General features: G+C 68.5%; 4 protein-coding genes across 4 annotated transcripts in view; 3 read left to right on the forward strand and 1 right to left on the reverse strand.

The window, feature by feature from the left end:
- CHLNCDRAFT_57509 (hypothetical protein) overlaps positions 1–3,949 on the forward strand; it is a gene marked incomplete at both ends in the record, with an annotated part of 5,063 nt that extends 1,114 nt beyond the window's left edge. Inside the window, 11 exons of the mRNA XM_005848626.1 lie at positions 53–347; positions 1,044–1,351; positions 1,540–1,623; positions 1,766–1,846; positions 2,033–2,080; positions 2,222–2,345; positions 2,552–2,741; positions 2,929–3,031; positions 3,166–3,232; positions 3,389–3,551; positions 3,733–3,949. Of these exons, the coding sequence (XP_005848688.1) occupies positions 53–347; positions 1,044–1,351; positions 1,540–1,623; positions 1,766–1,846; positions 2,033–2,080; positions 2,222–2,345; positions 2,552–2,741; positions 2,929–3,031; positions 3,166–3,232; positions 3,389–3,551; positions 3,733–3,949 (1,680 nt within the window). The remainder of the gene's footprint in view (positions 1–52; positions 348–1,043; positions 1,352–1,539; positions 1,624–1,765; positions 1,847–2,032; positions 2,081–2,221; positions 2,346–2,551; positions 2,742–2,928; positions 3,032–3,165; positions 3,233–3,388; positions 3,552–3,732) is intronic.
- Positions 3,950–8,545: 4,596 nt separating this feature from the next.
- On the reverse strand, positions 8,546–15,897 carry CHLNCDRAFT_51577 (hypothetical protein; the record flags this gene model as incomplete). Its single annotated transcript, XM_005848843.1, has 24 exons — positions 8,546–8,658; positions 8,692–8,809; positions 8,988–9,125; positions 9,262–9,306; positions 9,436–9,583; positions 9,694–9,812; positions 10,597–10,730; positions 10,872–11,043; positions 11,173–11,343; positions 11,455–11,592; positions 11,798–11,842; positions 12,002–12,146; positions 12,270–12,298; positions 12,410–12,487; positions 12,701–12,874; positions 13,431–13,630; positions 13,875–13,982; positions 14,152–14,268; positions 14,387–14,504; positions 14,656–14,790; positions 14,972–15,016; positions 15,183–15,318; positions 15,438–15,556; positions 15,715–15,897. 24 exons carry the CDS (start codon positions 15,895–15,897, stop codon positions 8,546–8,548), a joined length of 2,928 nt encoding a protein of 975 aa, XP_005848905.1.
- Positions 15,898–16,725: 828 nt separating this feature from the next.
- CHLNCDRAFT_21904 (hypothetical protein) lies at positions 16,726–17,294 on the forward strand (the record flags this gene model as incomplete). Its single annotated transcript, XM_005848627.1, has 2 exons — positions 16,726–16,797; positions 16,971–17,294. The coding sequence occupies 2 exons, from the start codon at positions 16,726–16,728 to the stop codon at positions 17,292–17,294; spliced, it is 396 nt and encodes a 131-aa protein (XP_005848689.1).
- Positions 17,295–17,812: 518 nt separating this feature from the next.
- On the forward strand, positions 17,813–23,653 carry CHLNCDRAFT_22093 (hypothetical protein; the record flags this gene model as incomplete). Its single annotated transcript, XM_005848628.1, has 21 exons — positions 17,813–17,997; positions 18,196–18,272; positions 18,374–18,448; positions 18,641–18,700; positions 18,855–18,911; positions 19,147–19,230; positions 19,459–19,618; positions 19,870–19,957; positions 20,159–20,278; positions 20,540–20,633; positions 20,864–20,963; positions 21,131–21,193; positions 21,367–21,427; positions 21,553–21,629; positions 21,778–21,985; positions 22,213–22,255; positions 22,474–22,551; positions 22,734–22,786; positions 22,918–23,037; positions 23,256–23,338; positions 23,530–23,653. 21 exons carry the CDS (start codon positions 17,813–17,815, stop codon positions 23,651–23,653), a joined length of 2,010 nt encoding a protein of 669 aa, XP_005848690.1.
- Between the last annotated feature and the right edge of the window lie 85 nt (positions 23,654–23,738).

A 23,738-nucleotide genomic window follows, 5' to 3' on the forward strand; every position in this document is an offset into this window, starting at 1 on the left:
CAAAGTGGGCAAGCAGCTGGGCCGCAACCGCATCGTGTGCCGCGTGGTGGAGATCAAGCGGCCCTTTGGCGTGACCATGTACCGGCTGCGGAGCGGAGCTGGAGTGGTGGAGGGTATGCATCAGGCCAGCAGGCTATCTAAGGCGCCACCCAGCCTGGCCAGCGAGCTGACCTTCAGCGGCACGGCGCAGCGAGGAGTGCCTGTGGTGTCTCTCAATGTGGCGATGGCGGCGCAGCCCGGCGGCGGCAAGGCAGCCGTGCGCTGCGGCTGCCGCGGCGCCTGCACCCGGAACTGCAGCTGCAAGAAGAATGGTGCGCGGTGTGGGCGGCACTGTGGCTGTATAACCGGTAAGGGTGGCAATTGCAAGAACCATTGAAGAAGTGTGCCTTGTACGCTTTGCCGTCTCCGCTGAAAGGTGCTGCCGCCTGTGGCGGCTTCATATTTCCTGTTCATTTCTGTTGTTCGGTCTCTCTGTTCGTGTTGGTTGGCTTGTAAGAGTTGTATTTCTGACGCTAGAGAGGTGAGATGACAGCGGGAGCGTTGAAGCGTGCATGCCATCACGTGTGCAAGCAGCCCCGCTCCGCCCCGCTCAACCCTCAAACATGGCTCTATGGGGTCAGTTCACGTATGGGAGGGGAGCGCCGCGCGGGCTGCCAGGAGCGAGCGGGGGCGGGGGTTGCCCAATCGGGAGGGTGCCACATCAGGGGGCAACACGTGGAATGCTGCATTGCCCGCTCCCACCCGCCCGCCGTGCCTGCTGGGCCTCTCAGTCATCAATCATTGCTCTTCAACCTTTCCGGCTTGTACATGGTTGTGAGAACAGCAAACGATGATGATTGCAGCGCCAAATAAAGGCTGGGGCTCTGCCGTCCCGTGGGCCGCAGCGGCCTGCGCTTGCGGCGGGGCCGCTTGGCTGTTGTACACACGAAGCAGGCGTCGCGCCAGCATCCCAGGTGATCGGCGCGGCGGTCGGAAGCGGAACCCTACTGCCGCCCGCCCCGTCGCCTTCCCGCCCACACCTCTCATTCGTGACTGGCTTGCAGAGCCCTACCTGCGCTGCATCGACCCAGCCCAGTACAAGGCCTTGAATCCTCCGTGGCTGGCAGAAGCGGCTGCCGTCGCCAGCAGCCCCGCCCCTCCGGACCGCGACGCTGACGCTGCGCTGCCGCCGCCGGCGCGGCAGGCGGTGCTGCAGCTGCGCGAGGCCGCCGCTGCCGGCGAGGCGGCCGCGCAGCTGGGCCACGCCGTGCGGCGCTCGCTGTTTCTGCTGGAAGAAGGAACCACCTACCTGAACCACGGGAGCTATGGCGCCGTTCTGCGTCCCGCGCTGGAGGCACAGCGGTACTTCCAGGTGCGCCTGTTTGCCGACCGGCCCGCCCCTGCCATCCCGGGCCACCCGCCAGCGCATGCCGATGCTGCTAACGCTGCGATGCCCCGCGGCAGGCTGCCCTGAGGCGTGTCGCCGGCCCAGCTTCCTGAAGCGCCGCCAGGCGTGCCCGCCAGCCACTAGGACCGCCCCCCGCTGCCGCGGCGGTGCAGGAGCGGCTGGAGACGCAGCCGGTGCGGTTCATGGAGACAGAGGCGCTGCAGGCTGTGCGCCAGGCCCAGCTGGCACTCGCAGAGGTGGGTGCACAGGCACACGTCGCGCGCAGCCTGGCCCGCTGTAGGGGAGCACAGCCCTGCCCCGCATGCTGCTGTGCGAGAGGGGAGCCGGCCAGGCATGCCGGCCGGCTGTCAATGCCAAGGCGTCGCTGCCTGTGTGCAGATGGTGGGCGCAGACCCTTCAGACCTGGTGTTTGTGCCCAACGCCACCACCGCCGTGAATGCCGTGCTGCGCTCAGTAGAGGTGGGGCCAGGAGGGACGGAGGGGCGCTAGTGAAGTGGACGGGCATGCTTGGGACGGGCAAGGCACTGTTTGGATGGGCTGAGGACAAGACAGGCACCTGCCAGGCATCGGGGTGCAGCAAGCTGCTGCTGCGGCGGCTCATTCCACCGCCCTGCTGCCTGTTCCACTGCGCTCCCTTGCATGCAGCTCGGACCTGGGGACCTGCTGCTCATCGCCACCACCACGTACCCAGCGGTGAGATGAGCTGAGCGCGCGCTTCGGGGCAATGGGCGATGACAGAGGGCAGCATTGGCCAGCAGCAGCCGCGAGGGGAAGCACTGCCAATGCTCGGCCGTTTCCCTCCAGCCCAGTCCCTGCGTGCCGCCGCCCCTGCAGGTGCGCAGCGCGGCGGCGCGGGTGGCGTCGGCGGCGCGTGCATCTCTGCTGGAGGTGGAGCTGCTGGATGTGCTGGCTCAGCCTGAGGCCATCCTGGCACGCTATGAGGCGGCCCTCAAAGCGGGTGGGTGGGTAGGTGGGTGGGTGGGAGAGTGGGTGGGGGAGTGGGTGAGGAAGAGAGTGGTGGGTGGGAGAGTGGGTAGGGCTTGGGAGAGCGGGTGGGGCGCCGCGTCCAGGCCCTGCCTGCGCCTCGCCAGGCCCCCGCAGCTGCGGGCGCGCCGCTAGCCACACCCGTCGAGCCTGCCCTCGCCGCCGGGCCTCGCCCCGCAGGCGGCGGCAGGGTGCGCCTGGCCATCCTGGACCAGATCATCAGCCTGGCGCCGGTGCACCTGCCGGCGGCCGCGCTGTGCACGCTGTGCGCCCGGCACGGCGCCGCCAGCCTGGTGGATGGCGCGCACGCGGTGGGCGCGGTGCCGCTGGGTGTGGCCGCCCTGGGCTGCGACTACTACACCTCAAACCTGTGAGTGCCCGCAGCCGCGCGCTGGGGTGGGCCCCTTCCACAGCGGCCTGCTGGAGCAGCAACAATCGAGGATGGAGCAGCAAGCCTCGGTCCTAAGCAGCAAGCCTCGACCCTGCCCTGCCTCGGGCTGCCAACACCCGAACGCCGGGCTGCCAACGCCCGAACCGGCCTGCCGCCCGGGCTGCAGGCACAAGTGGCTGTGCACGCCAAAGGGCGCGGCCTTCCTGTGGGCGCCCAGGAGGCACCACCGCCGCCTGCTGCCTCTGGTCACGTCGCACGGCTATGGGCTGGTGCGTGCTGGGCGGCGGGCGCGGTGTGTGGTGGTGTGAGGCTGGCAAGTGCTGCTCAAGCTCTACATGCGGTGCTCAGGTGGGCCAGGCGTCAGGTATGTACTGCTCTTGTACTGCCTCCGCCCGTACTGCAGGGATTCCAGGGAGAGTTCCTGTGGAGCGGCACCGCCGACGCAACAGCCATCATGGCGGTACCGACAGGTGCGGAGCTGTGGGGGTGTGGGGGTTGGCGGTGGGCGAGGCATGGTGGGCACGGCGGCCCCGCGGCCAGCGCCCTGAATGCCGCTGCTGCCGCCACCCTTCACTTGCCTCCCCTGCAACGTGCCCCCGCGCCCTCTCTCCCACCCTGCCCCACAGCAATCGCCGCGATGCGCGCCCTGGAGCCGGCGGCGGCGCAGTACCGCCGCTCCCTGCTGCGAGACGCGGTGGCGCTGCTCGGGCAGAGCTGGGGCACGCGGGCGGCGCTGGGGGTGCAGGCCCCGGATGCCTGCATGTGCGCGGTCGAGATGCCGGCCTTCAGGTGTGGTGTGGGCAAGGCCTCCTTCCAAAGCGGGGGGTGGTGGCTTCCACAGTGCAGGTGTTGCGGCCACCAGCCGGCAGGCGCAGCCGCTCCCAGGGCTGCGGTCGGTGCGCCTGCGGCCCAACCCTTTGCTGCTGTCGCCCCGCTGCAAGCGCCGGCGCTGCTTTTGCATGCCTTGCAGCGGCCGCCCGCCCAGCGCCCAGCTGGCGGGCAGCGTGCACGCCGCGCTGCGCAGCCGCCACGCGATCGAGGTGCCCGTGGCCTATGCGGCGGGCCGGCTGTGGTGCCGCATCTCGGCTCAGATCTACAACGAGCTGGCAGACTACCGGCGGCTGGCGGAAGCTGTGCTGCAGCTGGCGGCGGAGCAGCCTGGGGCCCGCGGCGCCGCCCCCAGCTGACCCGTATCGCTTTGGGTGCCTGCTCAGCTTCCACACCCGCTGTATACCTGTTCTGTACTGCAATGAGAGGAGCTTACGTTGTGTCGCCAACAACAAGCCCAAGAGTCTTGCCAACACGCATGAAAACCCACCTAGCCCTGCCGGTGGCGGGCTGGCATGAGGTCGCTACCCTGGGGTGCTCCAAGCTGGCTCACAAATGCCGGGCGGTGACCAGCGCAGCCGTGCCGCCTGCAGCTGTCGAGAGCGTACAACACAGAGTGATGGGGTGGGTGCGGTCAGGGCATGATGATGCTTGAACCTCTGTGTCTGTCCTGGCGCAAACGTATGCACGGCAGGCCTGGGTGGGGGGAAGAAAGAGAGCCGTTCATGGGAAGACCCGAAGTTGAGACCCACGGCCTCAGGATTTGAGGGAGCTTGCCACATCTTCTGGGAGTCTGCTGGGTGCCTCCAAGGTTGACCACACCTGTGTGCCCCACACCACTCGTTCCCCGCACCCAGCACGACCTCCCAGCATGAGGCCTCCCCTGCTGCTCCTTGCCCTTGCCCTCCTGGCCACCGGCCTCCGCCCCAGCGCCAGCAGCGGCGCCAGCCCCTCGCGCCGTGACGGCCCGCCCGCGGCTGCCGGCGGTCGCGCCAGGCCTGCACAGGCGGCGGAAGCCGGCGGTGGCAGGCGCGCGCTGCGGCAGGCCGGCCCTCCAGCTGCGGCGCCGGCGGGGGAGCAGGCTGAGGCGGTGATGCCAGGCCAGGACCTCGGCAGCCCCGTGCCCTTCTACGCCGCACTGCTTCAGCCCGCCCTCTCCCCCTTCCTGCCCCCCACGGCCGGCGGCGGGGACGCGCGGCGCCAGCGGGAGCGCGCGGCGGCGCTGGAGCAGCTGGCGGCTGAGCTGGCGCCGGTGGTGGAGGCGGCGCTCAACGACACGCGGCAGCCACTGGAGGAGCTTCTGGCAGAGGTGGAGGCCCTGATCCCGCCTGGCACCAGCGAGGCAGGTGCGGCCAGGCGGGCAGCAGGCGGGGCGTGGCAGCAGGCCGGCGAGCCATGCGGCGGCAGCCCCGCCGCAGACATGCCACGGCTCCCGTCTCCAGGCGCATGCGGCGCCCGTGCGATGCGAGGACTGCCTGCTGGCCTGCCGGCCTGCCTGCCTGGCCTTTCCTGCCCTGCCCTGCTGTGCAGAGGTGGCAGCCATCCAGGCAGACCTGGCCTTCTGGACTGAGATCGGCGGCCCGCTGAACGCCACCACGGAGGCGCTGGCAAGGTGGGCCGCCGCGTGGCGCGCCGCCCGCGCTGGCCAGGCGCCATGCACGCCGGCGGGGCCCCGTGCCGTCGACAGGCAGACGGCAGATGGCGGCGCTGAGGCGCTGCAGCGCTGCGGTGTTGCGGTACCGCCGCATGCGCATCCCACACCAAGCGCCCGGCTCGCCTGCTCCCCGCAGCACGCTGACGGCGGCCGCCGAGGGCGCGGGAGAGCAGGTCTACTCCTTCCTGGCTTCGGCCGGCCGCCAGCTGGGGCCCCTGCCTGCCTTCCTGGGTAAACACCACGGTGACGGCCCTGCCTGCCAGGAGCGGAGCAGCTGCGTGGCAGGCAGGGCGGCGGCCCGGGCCCTTCACACAGGGGGCGCTCAGCTGCAGGGTCCCGCCAAATGGAGGCAGAGTTGCGCCAGCGACTGCCCTGCCAGCTGCTGGCCTGCCTCCCGCCGGCCTGCCCTGCCTTGCAGACGACTTTGTGCCGTCCTTTGTGCTGGGCCTGACCAGGGGCGTGCTGGATGCTGTGTACGGCAGCGTCCCCGGGGCGGCCGCCATCATCGGCGGCGACTTCGACGGCAGGCGCCGCCTGCTCCAGGCCAGCCCCGGCGGGGCGGCGGCTGCTGCGTCCCGGAGGCGCGGCCTGCTGCAGGCGGCAGCTTACTTCACAGGGACCGTGGTGGGCTGCTCCAGGGGACCAGGCAGGGACGAGTGCCAAGGCTACAAGGTGCAGGTGGGCCGCCGCCGCTGCTGCCGCCGTCGCTGTTGCTGCCTGCGCTGCTGCTGCTGCCGCTGCTCCTGCTGCTGCCGGTTCCCCGGCAGCCGTGTGTCATTACTGGCAGTAGCTTCCACCCCCTGGGTTCGTCGCAGGGCACCAGCCCGCAGGAGGCGACCGCAAGCGCCATCCCTGCCGCAGAGGCGGAGCAGATTGCCAGGTGGGAATCATGGGGCTGGGCGTGCGGGCAGGCAGATGCGTAAGAGTAGCTGCCATCACACGAGGTGGCTTTGCTGCGCGTATTCCCCTGCTGCCACGCAGCGACCTGGCCGGCCAGGCGTCTGCTGTGGGCAGCGCGGCGGTGGAGGCTGGCATCCTGGCGGGCGCCGGCGCACCGCAGGCGGCCGGCGCCGTCCTGCAGGCCGCCTCTGCTGGCCTGCAGGCGCAGCTGGCGCCCGGCAGGGGCAGGCGCCATGGCCTGCTTGCTGACCTGGCTGAAGGTGCGCTGCCCTGGCGGTGGAGTGGGTGAGAGGGTTAGAGGCTGGAGCAGGACAGCCAAGGTGATCGGCAGGACGCTGTTGCAGCTGCAACTCATGAGGCTCCATGTGTTCCATGGCTGCACGCAGCGCCTGCACCGGAGGCTGCGCCAGCTCCGGTTCCAGAGGCCGCACAGGCCGCTGTGGCGGGGGAGCAGGAGGGCACGCCAGCCCGCGAGGTCAACGACGCGATTGGCAGGGGCACTCAGGTGAGGACAGCGGCTGGCAGATGGCCGCAGAATTGCAGCCAAGGCACTGTCCTGCTCCATGCTCGTGCTTCCCATTGAATCTGGGATCGTCTTGCCTTCGCAGGCGGCCACAGCGGGCATCGAGGCTGCCAGCAGCGCTACTGCTGCTGCGGTGGGCGGCGCCGCAGATGTGGCGGCGGAGGCCGCAGAGGCAGCCAACAGGCTGTCGCTGGCTACCGTGCAGAGCGGAGCGGAGGTGCGTTTTTGCGAAACGCTATACATCTTTGCAACTTTGCAACAGTGAGGGAGGGCCGGCAGCGCGCAGCCTGAACACCCTGCTGTGCCCTGCCCACCTGCTGTGGCATGCGCAGGTGGTGGCAGCTGTTCAGGAGCTCATTGACACGGGGCGCGCCATCGGCGCAGTCGTGTCGGGCTGACAGGCCTAGCAGGCTAGCGGCGCTCGGCGGTTGCACAGGGGGCCCAGTTGGGCAGAGAGAAAGCGTCGGGGCGGTTTGTCCCAGGGGTCAGGTGAAGTCGGAGCATGGCCATTTGGTCTGAGGATCCAAATGCTTCTGAAAGTGTTGTAGGTCAAAAGTACGAGGGTAAGAAGTGCACACATTACTGCTTACAGCACTCTGCGGATGGCTCTACTCACAGCTCGCCGCTGGCGGCCTCCTCACTTGCCCCCACCTCTGCTGCGTCCTCCTGTTCCGCATGCGGCCGCTCCAGCGGCGTGCCCGCCTCGCCTGCGTGCTCGTGGTGCCAGCCCAGGTGCTCCGCAATCCTGTCCATGGCAAGGCGCAGGGCCCGCTTGCGTGCGATGCGGAACTGCAGCAGGGTCTGCAGCCGCCAGTCTGCACGCATGCGCGCGCATGGGCGGAGGTTGGCAGCCGCGCCGCGCCTGGTCGCACATACATGGGAGAGAGGTGGGTGGTGGTGGGCACCAGCCCCGCCCTGTCGTTGCGCTGCAGCAGGCAGGCGGGGGCCAGCGGCGGGCGAGAGGAGGCCGTGGCGCCACGCAGGCGCCTGCCGCGCCGCCGCCGGCTCCCACCCGTGACCATGCCGCTGTCCAACACCATCTGGTCCTCGCCCTCGCTGGTGGGCGCCGCATCCAGCCGCTCCGCCAGCCGCTCATACTCCTCCTGTGTCACGTACTCGCCGCCGGGCTCTGCACACGCAGGCGGCCCCGAGCCATGCGCAGGGCTGAGGCGTGCCTGCTGCCGTGCGCAGCGCGTCACATTGCCAGCCGCCCCGGGGAGGTCACATTGCCAGCCCCCAGCAGGCAGGCAGCTGCTGCACTCAGGCCACAACCCTCACCGTCATACATCGAGTCGTCGGGGGGCGTCTCGGCGTAGGCCTTGTACTCATCGAATGTGGGCAGGTCCACAGCCGCCATCAGCGGCGGCGCCTTGGGCACCACAAAGCCTGCGCCGCATGCGCAGCCACCACCACCCTCCATTGGAAAGGTAGCAGGCCCTTCCCCGCCCAGGCGCCCCACCCGTGTCGCCAGCCAGGCCAGGGATGCTGGCCAGGGTACAGCTGGCTGCGCAACAGCGCTGCGCAGTCGGCGCCGGGCGCACCAAAGGAGAAGAGGGACATGTCTGGGCGGTGGGCGACATCGGTGATGTAGTCGTGAGTGACCTCCTGCACAGGTGCGGCAGCGGCAGTGGGCAGCAGCAGTACAAAAAAACCCGCGTGCCTGCAGCCTTTCCCTGCACCAGCACAGCTCGCCGCCTGAGGCGCCGCCCCCCCCCTGCACATCACGCAGCGCTGGCGCGCGCACCTGTCCCTGCGTGATGGGCCCCCTCGCCTTGAGCACCAGCCCCAAGTCATCTGCAGCATGCGCCGACGGGTGGCATGTGTTGGTGCAGAGGTGCTGGCATGTGTTTCAATGCCTTGTGGCATTGGGGACCCGGCTTAGGAGGCCTGCTCAGGCCTGCTGATAGTAGCAGCTGCCCCCTCGGTCGCGGGCAGGCGGCGCCTCCAGTGAATGGCAGCTGTCCCCCAGTTCTGTGCCGTCTCAACAGTATCTGCGGTACGGTACTGGCAGTACCGGCACCCACCTGTGTGCCACCAGGAGTTGGGCTCATCCGAGTGGTTGATCAGATCCAGCAGCGGGATCATGTGCCCCACGCTGGACCCGTTGGTGCCCCGGGGCAGCCCAAACGACCGGCTGTGGATCTGCGGCAGGGTGCATGGACAGGCTCAAGGTCAAATTTGGCTTTGGGGGCAGCCCAAAATGCCATGTGCGGCAGTGATGACGCGGCAGAGGATGCAGGCCTCACTAGCAGCTGCTGGGCGCTCCCAGATCCTGGGACTGCCCTGCTGTGCTGTGCGCGGCTCCAGCAGCGCCACCCACCAGGCCGGCGACGTGCTTGAAGGTATCCAGGCTGACTGCCGGGGCGAGCTGTGCCATGGGAGGGGCGGGCGCCCTCCCCTCGCATGCGCCGCTGTAGACCTCCTCAGTCACCTGGCGGTGCCTGCTGATCAGATCTTCCTGCACCCAGAGTGGACAAGAGCGGGCAAGGGAGCAGCAGGGTGAGCGGCGGTGTGCTGGCGCCCTGGCAGCATGCGTGGTAGATGAGACAACAGGCAGCGGGCGGCAGAGATTCCAGCGGCCGGCAGCACCCCACCAGCTCGGGCGTGTGCAGCATGTCGAGGTGCTGGTCTGTGTACAGCTGCGGCAGGGGGCAGGGGGCTGAGTGCTCACTTGCCGCCGCTGACCCGCCAGCCTCTGACCACCGCCAGCGGTAGCAGCAGCATCCATGGGGCTGCCCCTTGGACTCGCCGATGGGCTGTCGCTGCACCTGCAGCTCTCGCACCTCTGGAGTGAACACATGCCCGGGAGTCGGCAGGCCTTCCCAGTAGAGCCGCCACGTCTCGTTGAACCCTGGCTCGTTGTGCATGCGGTCCAGCCAATCCCTCGCCAGCTCAGCCGAGTAGCCAAAGCCTTCCCTGGCAAGGCCATGGGGCGGGCGGGCGCACGGCACGGTCGCGGTGCGCCGCTCCGCCAGCCAGCGACAGCAGCTGCCGCAGCTGCGGCAGGCTGGCGCTGGCGCTCTCACTTGAACGCGATCATCACTGAGTAGGGAAGCTTCATGATGACATCATCGTCTTCAAACGACTTCGTGGCCAGCACGCCGCGCATGCAGGTGGGGCACTCCTGCCCCACGGCGACGCCGTTCTGCACGGCGGCGGCAGCGGCAGGCGGCAGGGGCGGCAGCTTGGCGGCAGCTTGGCATTCTCCTACCACCCTATCGATGCGTCCCACAGCATTTAGGTGCATGCGCAACACGAAGCAGCAGCAACAGCAGCCAAAGGGGAGCGCGCACCAATTCCGCCCCCTTGCTCAGCAGCCATCGACCCAGTTGTGCTTCAATTGATGTGTCATCCTCTTCAGGCCAGGCTGACGCAAGCCTGGATGCTGCCAACAGCAGCAGCACGAAGACCGCCCGTCGCAGGGCTCCCCTGCTAACCCAGCCCATCGCTACCCCTCTCGACAGAGCATGGATGGATTCCACACAGATTAGAAAAACGCCAGCTGCTGAGGAAGCGCGTTCTGGGCGCTGCCACCGCCTCGCCAGAGCGTGCACGGCACCCACCCCAGGCAGTGACTCTCAAGTTGTTGATTACAGGCATCTGTCAATCACGAATGCTGGTCACCAGATCACAGAACGAATGAAAGAAGTATTGCATGTGTGTAGATGTGATCACAGCTCATCCTTTGCGCCTTCCTCGCCTGCCGCCTGCTCGCCGCTCGGCGCCGCAGCCGCCTTCTTGGGCTTCAGCCCCAGGTGCTTGGCGATTTTGGCCATGTTCAGGCGCAGGGCACGCTTCCGTGCGATGCGGTACTGCAGAAGGGTCCGCATCCGCCAGTCTGCGGCAGGCAGCGGCGGCAGGGGCGTCGTCAGCGCCCGCCCCAAGAGCGGCAAGGCAGCACCAGGGGCAGGGCGGGCGGCCGCGGCCACCAGCCGCCTCCTCTCGCCTGTGACAGCGCCGCTGCCCAGCAGCGCCTCGTCCTGCTCCAGGGTGGTGGCCGCCGCCGCCAGCCGCGCCGCCAGGCGCTTGTGCTCCTTCCGCGTCACGTACTTGCCTTTTGGGTCTGCAGCGGCGGCGCGGGCGAGCGACCAGAAAAGCAGCAGCACAGCGCGCGATGAGCGGCCAGCCGAGGTTTGGGTGCCAGGGGCGCGGCGTTGGGAGCGGCAGCCAGCGCGGAGGCGCGGGCGCGCTCAGCAGGCCTCACCGTCGTAGTCGGAGTCATCTGGCGCGGTCTCGGAGAAGGGGTCGGCCTCGCTGTACCCCGGCAGGTCCACCGACGCCAGCAGCGGCGCCTCGCGGTCCGCCACAAACCCAAAGTACAGGAGCGACATGTCGGGGCGGTGGATGACGCGCCAGAAGTAGTTGTGGCGGATCTCCTGCGCCGCCGGCGGCCGCGGGGGCAGGCGGCAAACTTATGAGGTCCTCGCTCCCCAGGGGACGGCCAGAGAACGCCTGGGCTGCCTGGCTGCCCAGGGGGCGGCCATTGTCCAACCCCCGCGCCACACCTGCCCCTTCTTGATGTGCCTGGAGGCCGACAGCGTGACCACCTGCCCGTCCCCGGTGCGCTCCGCATTCGCCTCCTCATCATGGTTCACCAGGTCCAGCAGCGGCACCAGGTGGGTGCACATCGCCTGCTCCTGCTCGTCGCAGTAGAAGCCAAAGCTGCGGCTGTTGATCTGCAGGGCAGGGGAGGGAGGCGGGGGGAGGCGGGGAGGTGGTGGTGGGGGGTGGAGGCGGGGCGGGCGTACACATGCCCAAGAATAGCGTCCGGCCGCCCCGCCACCCACCAGGCTTGCCACGTGCTTGAAGGTGTCCAGCGTGACGGCGGGGGCGACCTGTGCCATGGGAGGGGCGGGCGGGTCGGATGCGTAGGTGCCCAGGAACACCTGCTCCGTCACGTCCCGCTGCCGGCGCGCCAGCTCCTCCTGCGAGCAGCAGCCAGCGAGCAGCGGCAGGCAGGGGATGCGATGGTGAGGCCCCAGGCTTGGCCCAGTGCGGCTGAGGCGAGGTGAGATGAGCTAGGGTTTAGGGTCGGCCCAGCTGGGCGCGGCGCACCCAGGCGGCAGCGTCACCCCTGCGGCATGGCAGCGCTCCACACGCAGGCCGGTAGGCTGCGGCGGCAGCACCCACCAGCTCGGGCGTCTGCAGCATCTCCAGCTGCTCATCTGTGTACAGCTGCAGCGGGCGGGTCGAGTGGGCCAGGAGCTCATGCAGCTTATCCCGCAGGCTTGTGAGGCAGGACAGCACGTGCGCTTGCCGCCAGCACCAATCCCCCATCCCCAGTCGTGCCCATCCTGATGCCTGCCCCGCCAGCCCCCAGCGCTCTCAGCGCACCTCCGGAGTGAACACCTCGTCGGGGCCGGGGTGTGCCTGCCAGAAGAGGGAGAAGGTGTCGTTGAAGGAGGGATCGTTGTGCATGCGGTCCAGCATGTCGTGCGCCAGCTCAGCGGGATACGCCGAGGACTGGTTGAACCGGATCCTGCAGGGAGGTGCGACGCAGCAGGCACGCGGGCAGGGTGGGTTGCAGCCCGCAGGTAGGCAGCAGCAGCAGGCATGAGCTGGCCGCAGGCGGGGCGCAGTCCAGCCAACCAGCCCCACTCACATCGATTTGAATGGGATTTTCATTATCACCTGCGGGCACCAAGGTCAACAGTTAGGCAGCAGGCGGGTCTGGCCATGGCCACAGGCAGCACAGCCAGCTGCTGCAACCCGGTCGCTTTGGTACCAGCGTGGGCGGCGCACCTCGTTGGGAGCGAAGTTTTTGGTGGCGATCACGCCGCGCAGGCAGGTGGGACACTCCTGCCCGATTTTGAAGCCGGTCTGCAATGGGGGGTATGGGCAAGGGGAGAGTCAGGAGGCATGAACGCAAGTGCGGCTGGGTGGGGCGGCGGCGGTGGGACGGGTACAGTTGGTGGCGGCGTCAGTGGGCAGGTCAGGCCCTTGCATTGACGCATGCAGGGCCAAGCCGCCATCTGCGCCAGCACAACGCTGCAGGCGGGCGTGGCAACAGCTACGGGAATTGCGAAGGCGCACCAGCTTGGCGCCCTTGCTCAGCAGCCATAGCGCCAGCCTTCCTTCAACGGAAGTGTCATCCTTGGAAGGCCAGGCCGCTGCCAGTGTGACCAGCAGCAGCAGGCTGACTGCTGCACGGAGGGTACCGCTGCCCATCGCCCTGTGTTCTCTTACCACTGCGTGAACATTGCCTCGCTGTACCAATTGGAGCAGGATGAAGGCCTTAATGCGATGGCAACACTCTGCATCTTTTTAGCCGGCAAAGCGCTCGAAGCATGAGCGGCAGCGGCCATGGTGGGTGCTAGCAGAACCTCTATGTGGGTGCTAGCAGACCCTTTTTGCATCTAGTATCCACATTCAGAGCTGTGAAACGTTGGTTTTCATGCTAGTGTCAGCATCAGCCATCCACGGGGGTGGTCGCTGGCGAATAGTGAGCAGGTGGCGGCAGGTGCCACTGCCAGGCTGTGGCGTGCGGGCTTCACTGTGTGCCGCATGAAGAAGGCACAAGTAGCTGCAACAGGACGCAGAAAATAGTGTGAAGACGATCTGACGAGGCGAGCATGCCAAGCGATGCCCGCATCACAGTTCAGTGTTGTCGCCGCCATGCTCAGCCCCGTCCTGCTGGAAACCCAGGTGCGCCGCAATCTTGTCCATGGCGACCTGCATGGCGCGCTTGCGCTGCACGCGGTACTGCAGGATGGTCCGCATGCGCCAGTCTGCACGCAGAGGGAAGGTGGAGGCTTGGTCGCACCTCCTGATAGTCATGGGCTGCTGGTATGCCAAGCGGGCAGAGACGGGAGAAGAAGTGAAGGCGGGTGGGCAGCCTCAGCTCGCCTGTGACCATGCCGCTACCCAGCAGCGCCTTGTCCTGCTCCAGGGTGGTGGCTGCCGCCGCCAGCCGCTTCTGTAACCGCTCATACTCCTCCTGCGTCACATACTTGCTGCTGGGGTCTGCAGGCAGCACAGCAGCAGGGTGATGTGAGGTCACATCATGGCGGTCACCATGGAGCACAGCGGTGGCGGGCAGCCGGGGCAGCACCGCAGCAGACAGCCGCCCGCCCGGCGCTGCCCATCCAGGGCAGCAGCTGGAGGCCCCTCTTTGCAAGACACACTGTCGGAGGGCCTCCAGCCGGCGCAGCAGCTGTGTGCCTCGGCGCAGGGCTGGCTCGTGCGCCTCCTATCGCTCCCGTCTCACCGTCATACATCGAGTCGTCGGGGGGCGTCTCGGCGTAGGCCTTGTCCTCATCGAATGTGGGCAGGTCCACAGACGCCATCAGCGGCGGCTCCTTGGGCTCCACAAAGCCTGCGCCACTCACACGCACACACACACCCAGGGCAGGCTGGGGTTTGGGAGGAAGAGAGCTACAGCTAGCAAGCGACTGCCTGCCTGCTGGCCAGCCAGCCAGGCGCACACATGTGCCCGCCTGGGGTGCGGCGCGAGCGCTGCCGGCGGTCCGCGGCCGGCGGCGCACCGAAGAAGAAGAGGGACATGTCTGGGCGGTGGATGACGTCTGAGAAGTAGTTGAAGGTGATGGCCTCGCCCGCCTTGATGGGCTTGATGGCATGCACCGTCATCCACGTGTCGTTGCCTGCAGCACGCAGGACGGCGGGCGGCGGTGGTGGGTGGCGGGAGCGGAGCTCGAGGAATTCCTGATGCGCCCCCGGGTCCCTGCACCTGCGCTCTGCCCTCTGCCTCGCCCCGCTCACTTGTGCGCCAGGCGCTGGGGTCGTCGTTGTGGTTGAAAAAGTCGGCCACGGGCAAAAGGTGGGCGATGAGCGGCTCGTCGTTGCCGTCGCGTGGCAGACCAAACATGCGGCTACAGAGCTGGGGGCAAGGGAGGGAGGGGCAAGGGGTTTGGGACGGGGGAGGACGGGCGGGAGGTTGGGCCTCAGAGGGGCGTGGTCATCCTGGAACGCATGCGGGCGAGCAGCTGCCTTCCAAGCCCGCAGCCATGCGCCGCCCAGCCCTCACTCACCAGTGACGCCACGTACTTGAAGGTTTGCAGGCCGACCTTGTCGTCTGGCACCGTCTGGTTGAAGGGCGGCAGCTCCTCGTGCCCCCCGGCATACACCCCCTCGGCCTGGTCGCGCTGATACCGGGCCAGATCCTCCTGCGAGGCAGGTGGCAAGGCGAGGGGCAGGCAGTCAAATACCATTGGCAAGCCGCAAGGGTGCCAGCCGTGCCAAAGGGAGGGGCGGGAGGCTGGCGGGCACGGGCCCGCAAGGGGCGGGCAGGCAGGTGCAGTCGCTGGCTGGCTGGCTGGGTGGCAGGCTGCGGCAGCACCACCCCACCAGCTCTGGCGTCTGCAGCATCTCCAGCTGCTCATCTGTATATATCTGCTTGGGCGGCACCAGGTGGCGGAGAGGTGAGCACGGGGGCAGCATTTCAGCACCACAGCGCAGCAGGAAAAAACCCGCTGTTGTCGCTGCCCACCCTGCACCGACCTCCAGCCCACCAGCTCCTCCGCCCCTGCTCCACCAGCCCCTAGCGCTCTCAGCGCACCTCTGGAGTGAACACCTCGTCGGGGCCAGGGTGCGACTCCCAGAAGAGGGCCCAGGAGGCGTTGAAGGAGGGGTCGTTGTGCATGCGGTCCAGCAAGTCGTAGGCATGCTGCGCCGGGACCGACGGATTTTCGTCCCTGCGCGGCGGCGGCCGGGGCGCAGCAGCGGCGCGGGCCGCGCTGTGTGCATGCCCAAAGCACAGAGGCTGGCAGCTGACGGCCGCCGGCGGGGCTGGGATGGAGGGCAGCAGGCGCACCTGAAGCGCACCGCCAGGGACAGAGGCACCGACAGGATGGTCTCGCCTTCCGCAATGTCCCTGGTGGCAATCACGCCGCGCAGGCAGGTGGGGCACTCCTGCCCAATCTGGAAGCCATTCTGCGGGCAGGGGTGTGATCGGTGGCGGCTGGGGGGCGGGAGCGGCGATACTCCCACATGGGCAATACTCCCACTACCACCGAGGCCTGCGCCCTCGAGGGCATCCGCCTGCTTGCACAACGGGCGAACAACAGCATTAACAGGGCTGCCTTGCGTACCAGCTCGGTGCCGTGGCTGATGGCCAGCCGGGCAACTTTCGCCTCTATCGACTGATCCTGGTCCGAGGGCCAGGTCTGGAGTTGTTGTCGTGAGCAATGCGCTGGACAGAAAAGCTGCAGCAACACCAGGACGCCCAGGGCTCTAGTAGCGCTTGCCGCAAAGCCTCTGCACCGGCTGTTCATTGCCCCGTTGCTTCAATTATCTTCAGCAGGCGATGGTAGGAACAGCGTGCGGCATGGCTCCCATTAGGGCGGGAGCTAAAGTTGCCCAGCGCTCCCAGCATGCATCACCGGAGGGGGGGAAGGTGCGCATTGCGGCAGCTGCAGACAGTTCTGATAACCGCCTGCCGGCAGTGCGGCAGTTCCTTGCACAGCCAGCGCATCACCTCTCAGAGAGAACTTTTGCTGCCACCGGCTGCGTCATGCCTGGGCACAGCTCTGCGCTGGTTTGTGGCTGGGCGGCGGCGTGCGTGTACCCCCGGCGCTCCCAAATGCATTGGCTGGCCAGCATTCCAAGTGGCACGCACATTAGCAGCGTCTCGGGCAGCATAGTTGGTTCGCACACAGACTGATCTGCTGTAGTGCTGCTGCCTTCCAGACAGCGGCCTGTCGGCGGGCTGCACAAGCTGCCGCCGCCGCCGCCGCCGCCGCCATTGCATGGCTGGACCCCAAGCCCGTCCATGATGGTCTCAAAGCATCGCCGTAGCCTATCTGAATCCTGCGGTGTCACCTGGGTAACCCGAAGGCTTGCCCATCACCCCACCACCGCATGGGGGGCATCAACCAGCCCCAAATGGCTCCACCAGCACCCACATCTTGCCCTAGCACCTATACCTGATGGTCTGAGGGGCTACAAGTCGCGGGTTGGGTCGGCCACCTGAAATCCGGGGGCCGGGGCCCTGCTGGCAGAGGGAGACCCACGGGTGCAGCCACAAAACGCATCGCTCAGGGCCACGCCCCGCATTCATTCTAACCTCGGCTTCACCAGCCCACACAACCACGCACGCCAAAATGTCTGGACGCGGCAAGGGCAAGACCTCCGGCAAGAAGGCCGTGAGCAAGAGCTCCAAGGCGGGCCTGCAGGTGTGTGGGGACAACGCAATGGATGTGTGTAGAGCTGCAGAGCCCAGGAAGGGCCAGCCACCGCCCGTGCGGCGATGGCTGCGCCCGCCGCTGGTGATGGTTAACAACAGCCGCAAAGTCCATGGTCAGCTCCCTGCCTCCCTCCACCATCTGACCCCCTGGCCCTGCTGCAGTTCCCCGTGGGCCGCATCGCCCGCTACCTGAAGAAGGGCCGGTATGCCGAGCGCATCGGTGCCGGCGCCCCCGTGTACCTGGCTGCCGTGCTGGAGTACCTGGCGGCCGAGGTGCTAGAGCTGGCCGGCAACGCTGCCCGCGACAACAAGAAGACCCGCATCATTCCTCGCCACATCCAGCTGGCGGTGCGCAATGACGAGGAGCTGAGCAAGCTGCTGGCTGGCGTGACCATTGCCGAGGGCGGCGTGCTGCCCAACATCCACTCTGTCCTGCTGCCCAAGAAGAGCGGCAAGAAGGGCGCCTCTGTCTCTCAGGAGTTTTAGGTGTGCACGCTGTCCCGACTTCTCAACCCTACAAACCAAAAACAAACAAACTGGTGTTGTTCAACACCGCCTCTTGCTATGGGAAAACGATCGGCACTGCCTGCGCCTTTGCCTGTTCTATATGATCGTGCCGCTGGCCCTGCTTTTCTGGTGGTGGGCTTGGCGACGGCAAAGGAGTGGAGAGGGCGGTGGCCGGCTTGGAGGCCGTGCCCAGTGCGACACACAAATCAGGTCCCAGCCAAATCAGGGCCCAACCAAGTGGCACTGCAGAGAGAGGCAAGGCAGTCCTCAGCCCGCACTTGTTGGCTGCCGCTTTGCCTGCCCCTGCCTGCCCGCCACACAGCGCGCAGCGCAGCACGCCAGGGCCCAAAACCGGGCGCCAACCCGACCTCGGCACAAAACAAATTGCAGCAGCAGCTTTTTTAAACCGCCGCTGGGGGTGATCACGCGTCTGGGTTGGGTATCGACGTCACACGTAACCTCATCGCAACTTGCTCGATCGCGGCCTGGCAGCGGCAATGACGGCCATCGGGTCCATCACGGTGCAAGTTGCGCCCGCCAAGCCGGCCGCAGAGGGCCAGCCAGCGGTGTCTGGCGTCTACAGAAACAAGGCCTCGGCGGAGGCGCTGCCCGAGACTTACAGTGGCTGCAGCACGCTGTATGAGCTGTTCAACAAGTCGGTGGAGCTGTATGGCGGCAACAGGTGAGGGCGCCATCGCCAAGCTGGCCGCCGCCGCCACCACGGCTTGCCTTGTGAGAGCCTATCCGCGGTGGGGAGGAGAATGCGGAGCCTCTGGTTCATGTGGGCTGTCTGGAAGGAGGGCGGTGGGTGTGGCCCCCGCCCTGCCCCCTCGCCCACGGGCTGCGCCAGCTTCCGCGCCGGCTGCCGCACGTGCTGCAGGTGCCTGGGCTGGCGCCCGGTGGCAGAGGACGGCACTGCCGGCCCTTACCAGTTCATCACTTACAAGGAGACGCAAGGTGCGAGCTGGAGCCGCTGGCTGGCTTGCAGGCTGGCTTGTTGCACACTCGTGGAGCCCACAGCTGCGACGCACCCGCCCTGGCATCACCGGCTGCTGCAGAGCGGGCTGTGCAGCTGGCTGCGGCGCTCAGCAAGGCCGGCTTCAAGCCCAAGGACAAGTTGGGCATCTACTCAGGTGGGACGCAGCCCCACCGCACTTCTGTGCCCCCCTGTGGTTGCCCTGTGCTGCGGCAGCTTCACAAGCGGCTGGATGCTGCTTGCACCGACCTCCCTGGCTGGCTGACTGGCCCGGCACTCGCCCCTGCGCCGCCGCGCTGCTGGTGCGAAAGCTGCGACGCCTAGCTGCCGCCTGATCGCATGCCTGCAGCCAACAATGTGGAGTGGATGCTGGCCATCCGGGCGTGCGACGTGCTGAGCGGTACCATCGGTGAGAACGAGCCGGGCTGGCAGAGCTTCTGGGGCGCCGGGCCCCGCCACGGCCTGCGCGCCGCAGGCCGCGCAGCATCCCGCACCGCTCCGCCCCCGACTCATCCAGCCGCAACAACTTCCCCCACACCTGCCCCCGCCCCCCTGCCTGCCAGTCCCCATCTACGACTCCCTGGGCGAGTCTGCTGTGGAGTACATCGTCAACCACTCGGGTGAGGGGCAGCCTTGTCTTTCCCCGCAGGCACAAGAATTGCCCATGACCGGCACGGGCGGCGCCACTGTTGCCTGCCGCCGCACGCACCCACACCCACACCACCACCAACACACGCACGCACGCAACAGACACAAGCTCGCACACCCACCAACTCACCCCCCGCTGCCCCCCTCGCCGCCCCCCCCCGCCCCTCAGCCCACCCCCTCCCCCCCCCCACCCCCCAACACCCCCAGAGATTTGCATGGCGCTGGTGGACACACCCAACCTGGCCAACTTCTCCAAGGCGGCAGACAAGGTCAAGCAGCACGTCGGCACGGGTGTGTGCCTGCGTGGGCGGTTGGGGGCGGGCCGGCTGCGCGTCCGCGCCGCACAGGGAGGGGCAGCGGCCGGGGCAGGGCTTCGGCAGGCCCCCCAGGCTGGAAGGGCACCGGTAGGCACTATGTGCGTGTGCGGCTGCACCGCGTTTGCTGCCGGCTGCACAGCCCCAGCTTGCTGGCTTGCCCGCCCCAGCCGCTCCACCCCGCGCCGCCGCCCCCGGCCTGCAGTCATCTATGTGGGCTCGGGTGACGAGGCGGCGCTGGAGGTGATCAGGGGCGCGGGCATCTCGGCGCAGTCCTTTGCCGACTTTGTGGCGGGCGGCGAGGGGGCTGAGGTGGAGGCGGTGCCGCCCAAGCCAGACGACATCTGCTGCATCATGTACACCAGGTGAGGGTGTGGTGTGTGGTGTGTGGGAGTGGACGGGTGCGTATTCTTTGGTGAGGGTGCGACTGGCTGCGTGGGTGGCCGGGGTGCCTGCTTTGGTGTGTGTGAGTATCTGGGCGTGTTAACGGGCGTGCTGCTGGGTGGCGCGGGCCGCGGCGCAGGCCGCTTCGCAGCTGGCGAGGCCACAGACGGCCCCGCCGCCTGCCCTGCATCGCCGCACCGACCTGCCCCCCGCCCCACCTGCCGCCCCGCAGTGGCACCACAGGCACCCCAAAGGGTGTGATGAGCACGCACAGGAACTATGTGACAGGGGTGGCGGGGGCGCGCACGATGCTGAAGCAGGTAGGGGGCCCGCGCTGCCCTGCCTGCTGGACCCTGTGATGTCCTGTGCGCGGGGGAAGTGGCGGAAGGGGGCCAGGCGCGAGCCTCCCGCCCCGCGCCTGCTCCCCGTCTCGCGTCACCACCCCCGCGGCCAGGCCGCCTTTGGTGCTCCTGCCTCTCATCTATCCCCCGACCTCAGCCTCCGCTGGCGCTGCGCTGCAGGCGGGCATCTCCTTCAGCAACGAGGACGGCATGCTGTCCTTCCTGCCGCTGGCGCACTCGTTCGACCGGATACTGGAGGAGCTGGCGCTGTGTGTTGGCGCGCACATCGGATACTGGCGGGTGGGTGGCTGCCTGCCTGCGCCCATGGATGAGTGGCTGGAAGCAGGGGCGGTAGGGGGGAGCAGGGTGGGGAGGGCCGCTGTGCGGCGGGGCGCAGCCGCCCCGGCCGCTGCCTCGGCTCCTCATCCCGTCTGCGCCTCCCCATGCCCTTCTGTGCCTGCCGCGTGCGTAGCCGCTCTGCCCTGCCTGCGCCTGCCTTCCTCCTCCCTGCTGCCTCACCCCTCCTGCCTTCCCGCCGCCCCACCCTGCCCTGGCGGGCAGGGCAACGTGAAGCTGCTGATGGATGACGTGGCGGCGCTGCGCCCCACGCTGTTCATTGCGGTGCCGCGCATCATCGAGCGCGTGGAGGACGGAGGTAAGCGGGCGGCAGACCTGCCTGGCGCCTGGCTGGGCGGCGCGCACGGCGTGGCGCTGGGGGGACAAAGGGCAGGGAGTGGTGGCTTGGCCCCCTGGCAGGACCTGCCCGCCGAGGTGTTCACCTCACCACACACCCCCCGCTCCGTGGCCCTCCACCTCCCTCCACCTCCCGATTGACACCCCCAACCCCCAAGCGCTCCCGGCTGCACACCCACCCGTGCCCTGCAGTGCGGGCCAAGCTGAAGAAGGCGGGGGGCATATCCCAGGCGCTGTTCAACGCAGCCTACAACTACAAGCTGTGGCTGCTGAAGCGGGGGGCGCCCTTTGCGTGAGCGCCGGCTGCCGCTGCTGCGGCAGGAGGGCTGGGTGGCGGGCAACGGGCTGCGTTGCCAGCCCGCCTGCCTGCCTCTGCCGCTGCGCGGCCTGCACGCATGCCGCTGCCCTTTTGGCCCTGCCCCCGCCCCGACCCTGCCCCCACGCCGGCCGCCCCCGCAGCGTGGCGGGCGCTGTGGTTGACAGCGTGGTGTTTGGGAAGGTGAAGCAGGCGCTGGGCGGCAGGTGAGGGCCCCGACCTACCTGCGCCGCCCTTTCTTGCTGCCGGTGGCGGCGCGGTGGCAGCCTGCCTGCCAGTGCGCCCGGCGCCGGCCGCAGCACGCGCCCAGCCTGCCGGGCAGCACTCCTTCCGCCGCCAGCCTTCTCCCCACACGCGCTCCCCACCGCCGCCCATGCAGGGTGCGGTTCATCGTGAGCGGCGGCGCGCCGCTGGCGCCGCACGTGGAAGACTTCTGCAACGTTTGCATGGCGCCACTGCTGCAGGCGAGCAGGCGCCCCCGTGCACGGCGCGGGGCAGCGCGGGGCAAGCCCAGCAGCCGCAGATCTGTGCGCTGCAGCTTCCGAGCGGGCCCTTGCCCGCGAAGCTTAACTCACGCCCGCCGCCCCCCCCGCCCGCCTGCCTGTGCATGCAGGGGTATGGCCTGACCGAGACGACCGCCGCGTCCTTCATCATGCTGCCCACACCCACCATGGCCTACACAGGCGCGTGGGCAGCGCAGCAGCCAGCACCGCCGCCACCGCCCCTCATGCACGCAGCAGCAGCCACCACCACTCATATTCACCACCACACAGCACCGCCACTCAAGCAGCCGCCGCCGACACACACACACACACACACACACACACACACACACACACACTCCCCCCCTGCCTGCAGTGGGCCCCCCGCTGTGCGCCACCGAGTTCCGGCTGGAAAGCGTGCCGGAGCTCAAGTACGACGCCCACGGCAGGCCGCCCAAGGGGGAGGTGTGCATCCGAGGCCCCATGGTGTTTGCAGGCTACTACAAGGCAAGTGCTGTTGGGGGTTGGGCGGGAGGGAGGCAGGCAGGGAGGCAGATGGATGGGTGGGGCGGGTGAGGGGTTGGCGGGCGGGCGGGCGAGCTGTGGCTCGTGCTGCTGCCGGCGCCAACTGCCGGCTCAGTGGTGCCGGCACTGTTGCCAGGCCGCTGCGCCCGCCCTGCGCTGCCCATCCTTTCGCCGTGCCCTGCCCCGCCATGCCTGCTATCTGTGTGCAGGACCCCGAGAAGACCAAGGGCGAGTTTGACGCAGACGGCTTCTTCCACACTGGTGGGTGGCGGGTGGGATGGCTGGGTGCCGTTCGCAGGAGGCCGCTCTGCTGCATGGCCTGGCGGCAGAGGCTGGCCTGCGCCGCACTTCTCAGCTTCACTCCGCGCAGGCGCCCCGCCTGGGGCCTGCTGGTGCCGATGCCAGCCCGCACACCCGCTCCTGCCCGCCGCTCTGCCGCCCACCTCCTGCCCACCTCCCGCCCACCCCTTGCCCTGCAGGCGACATTGGCATGCTGAATGAGCAGGGGTGCCTCAAGATCATCGACCGAAAGAAGAACATCTTCAAGCTGGCTCAGGGTGAGGGGGCTGGGCTGGGCAGGCAGCCGGGCGGCTCGTGTGTTTGCCTGCGTGTGTGGTGGGTGGGTGTGGGCGCGAGCGTGGTTGCTGCGCCCTCGGCGCCGCCTGATGGCGCCTGTGCGCCTGCCTCTCGCTAGCTGCTCCCGCATCATGCCATACTGTGCGGTACCGCTGTACTGCAGGCGAGTACATCGCCGTCGAGTTCCTGGAGCAGCAGTACTCCAGCAGCCAGCTGGTGGAGCAGGCAAGCGCGCGCTGGGCGGCCGCCCCCCTGCCTGCGCATCGGCCCGCCGCCGCAGCACGTTCCTCTGCTGTGATTATCGCTGCCCCATCCGTGCGTCGCCGCCGGCCCCCCATCCAGCGCAGATCTGGGTGTACGGCAGCTCGCTGGAGAGCTCCCTGGTGGCGGTGGTGGTGCCCAAGAAGCAGTTTGTGGACCAGCACCCAGGCCTGGGCAGCCAGGAGGCCAAGAAGGCGATGTTGGCGGTGAGCTGCGGCGCCGGGGCGCACCCGCCTGCCCTCACATGCCCTCCAGGGCGGCACCCGGCGCCCATGGGCCCTGGAGGCCCGCCTGCCGAAAGCCGCCCTGCTGCCGCCGCCGCTGCTGCCTGCCCGCGCGCGCGTGTCCGCCCGCGCGCCCGTCTGCTGCCTTGTGGTGCTTGTCCGCGGGTGAGCGGCCACGCTGCGCTGCGTGCCGCGCGCAGGAGCTGTCTGCCACGGGCAAGGCCAAGAAGCTCAAGGGCTTTGAGGCCATCAGGGGTGTGCACCTGGTGGAGGAGCACTTCAGGTGGGTGGGGCGCGCTTGCGGGTGCGGGTGTCGGTGGCGGTGGCTGGGTGGCGGGTGGCAGCCAGCGGGCAGGGCAGCAAAAAGCTGGTGCGCTTGGCGCTGGCTGCTCGCCCGGCCCTGTGCCTGCCTGCGGGCCCAGGCCCAGCGCACCCATGTGCCGCCCTCCTGCTGCCTTGCCCCTGCGCCCGCAGCATCGAGAACGACCTCATGACCCCCAGCATGAAGCTCAAGCGCCCGCAGCTGCAGCAGCGCTTCCAGACCGAGATCGACGCCATGTACCGCGAGCTCAAGGCGGCGGCGGCTGCGCGCGGCTGAGCGACGCGCGGGCCCGGCAAGCCGGCCGCGGCGGCGCCGAGCCGCTGGCGCCGCTGCTTCTGCCGCTGCTGGTGCGGCATGGGAT

This window comes from Chlorella variabilis, assembly GCF_000147415.1.
Source record: "Chlorella variabilis unplaced genomic scaffold CHLNCscaffold_7, whole genome shotgun sequence".
NCBI classification, from domain to species: domain Eukaryota; kingdom Viridiplantae; phylum Chlorophyta; class Trebouxiophyceae; order Chlorellales; family Chlorellaceae; genus Chlorella; species Chlorella variabilis.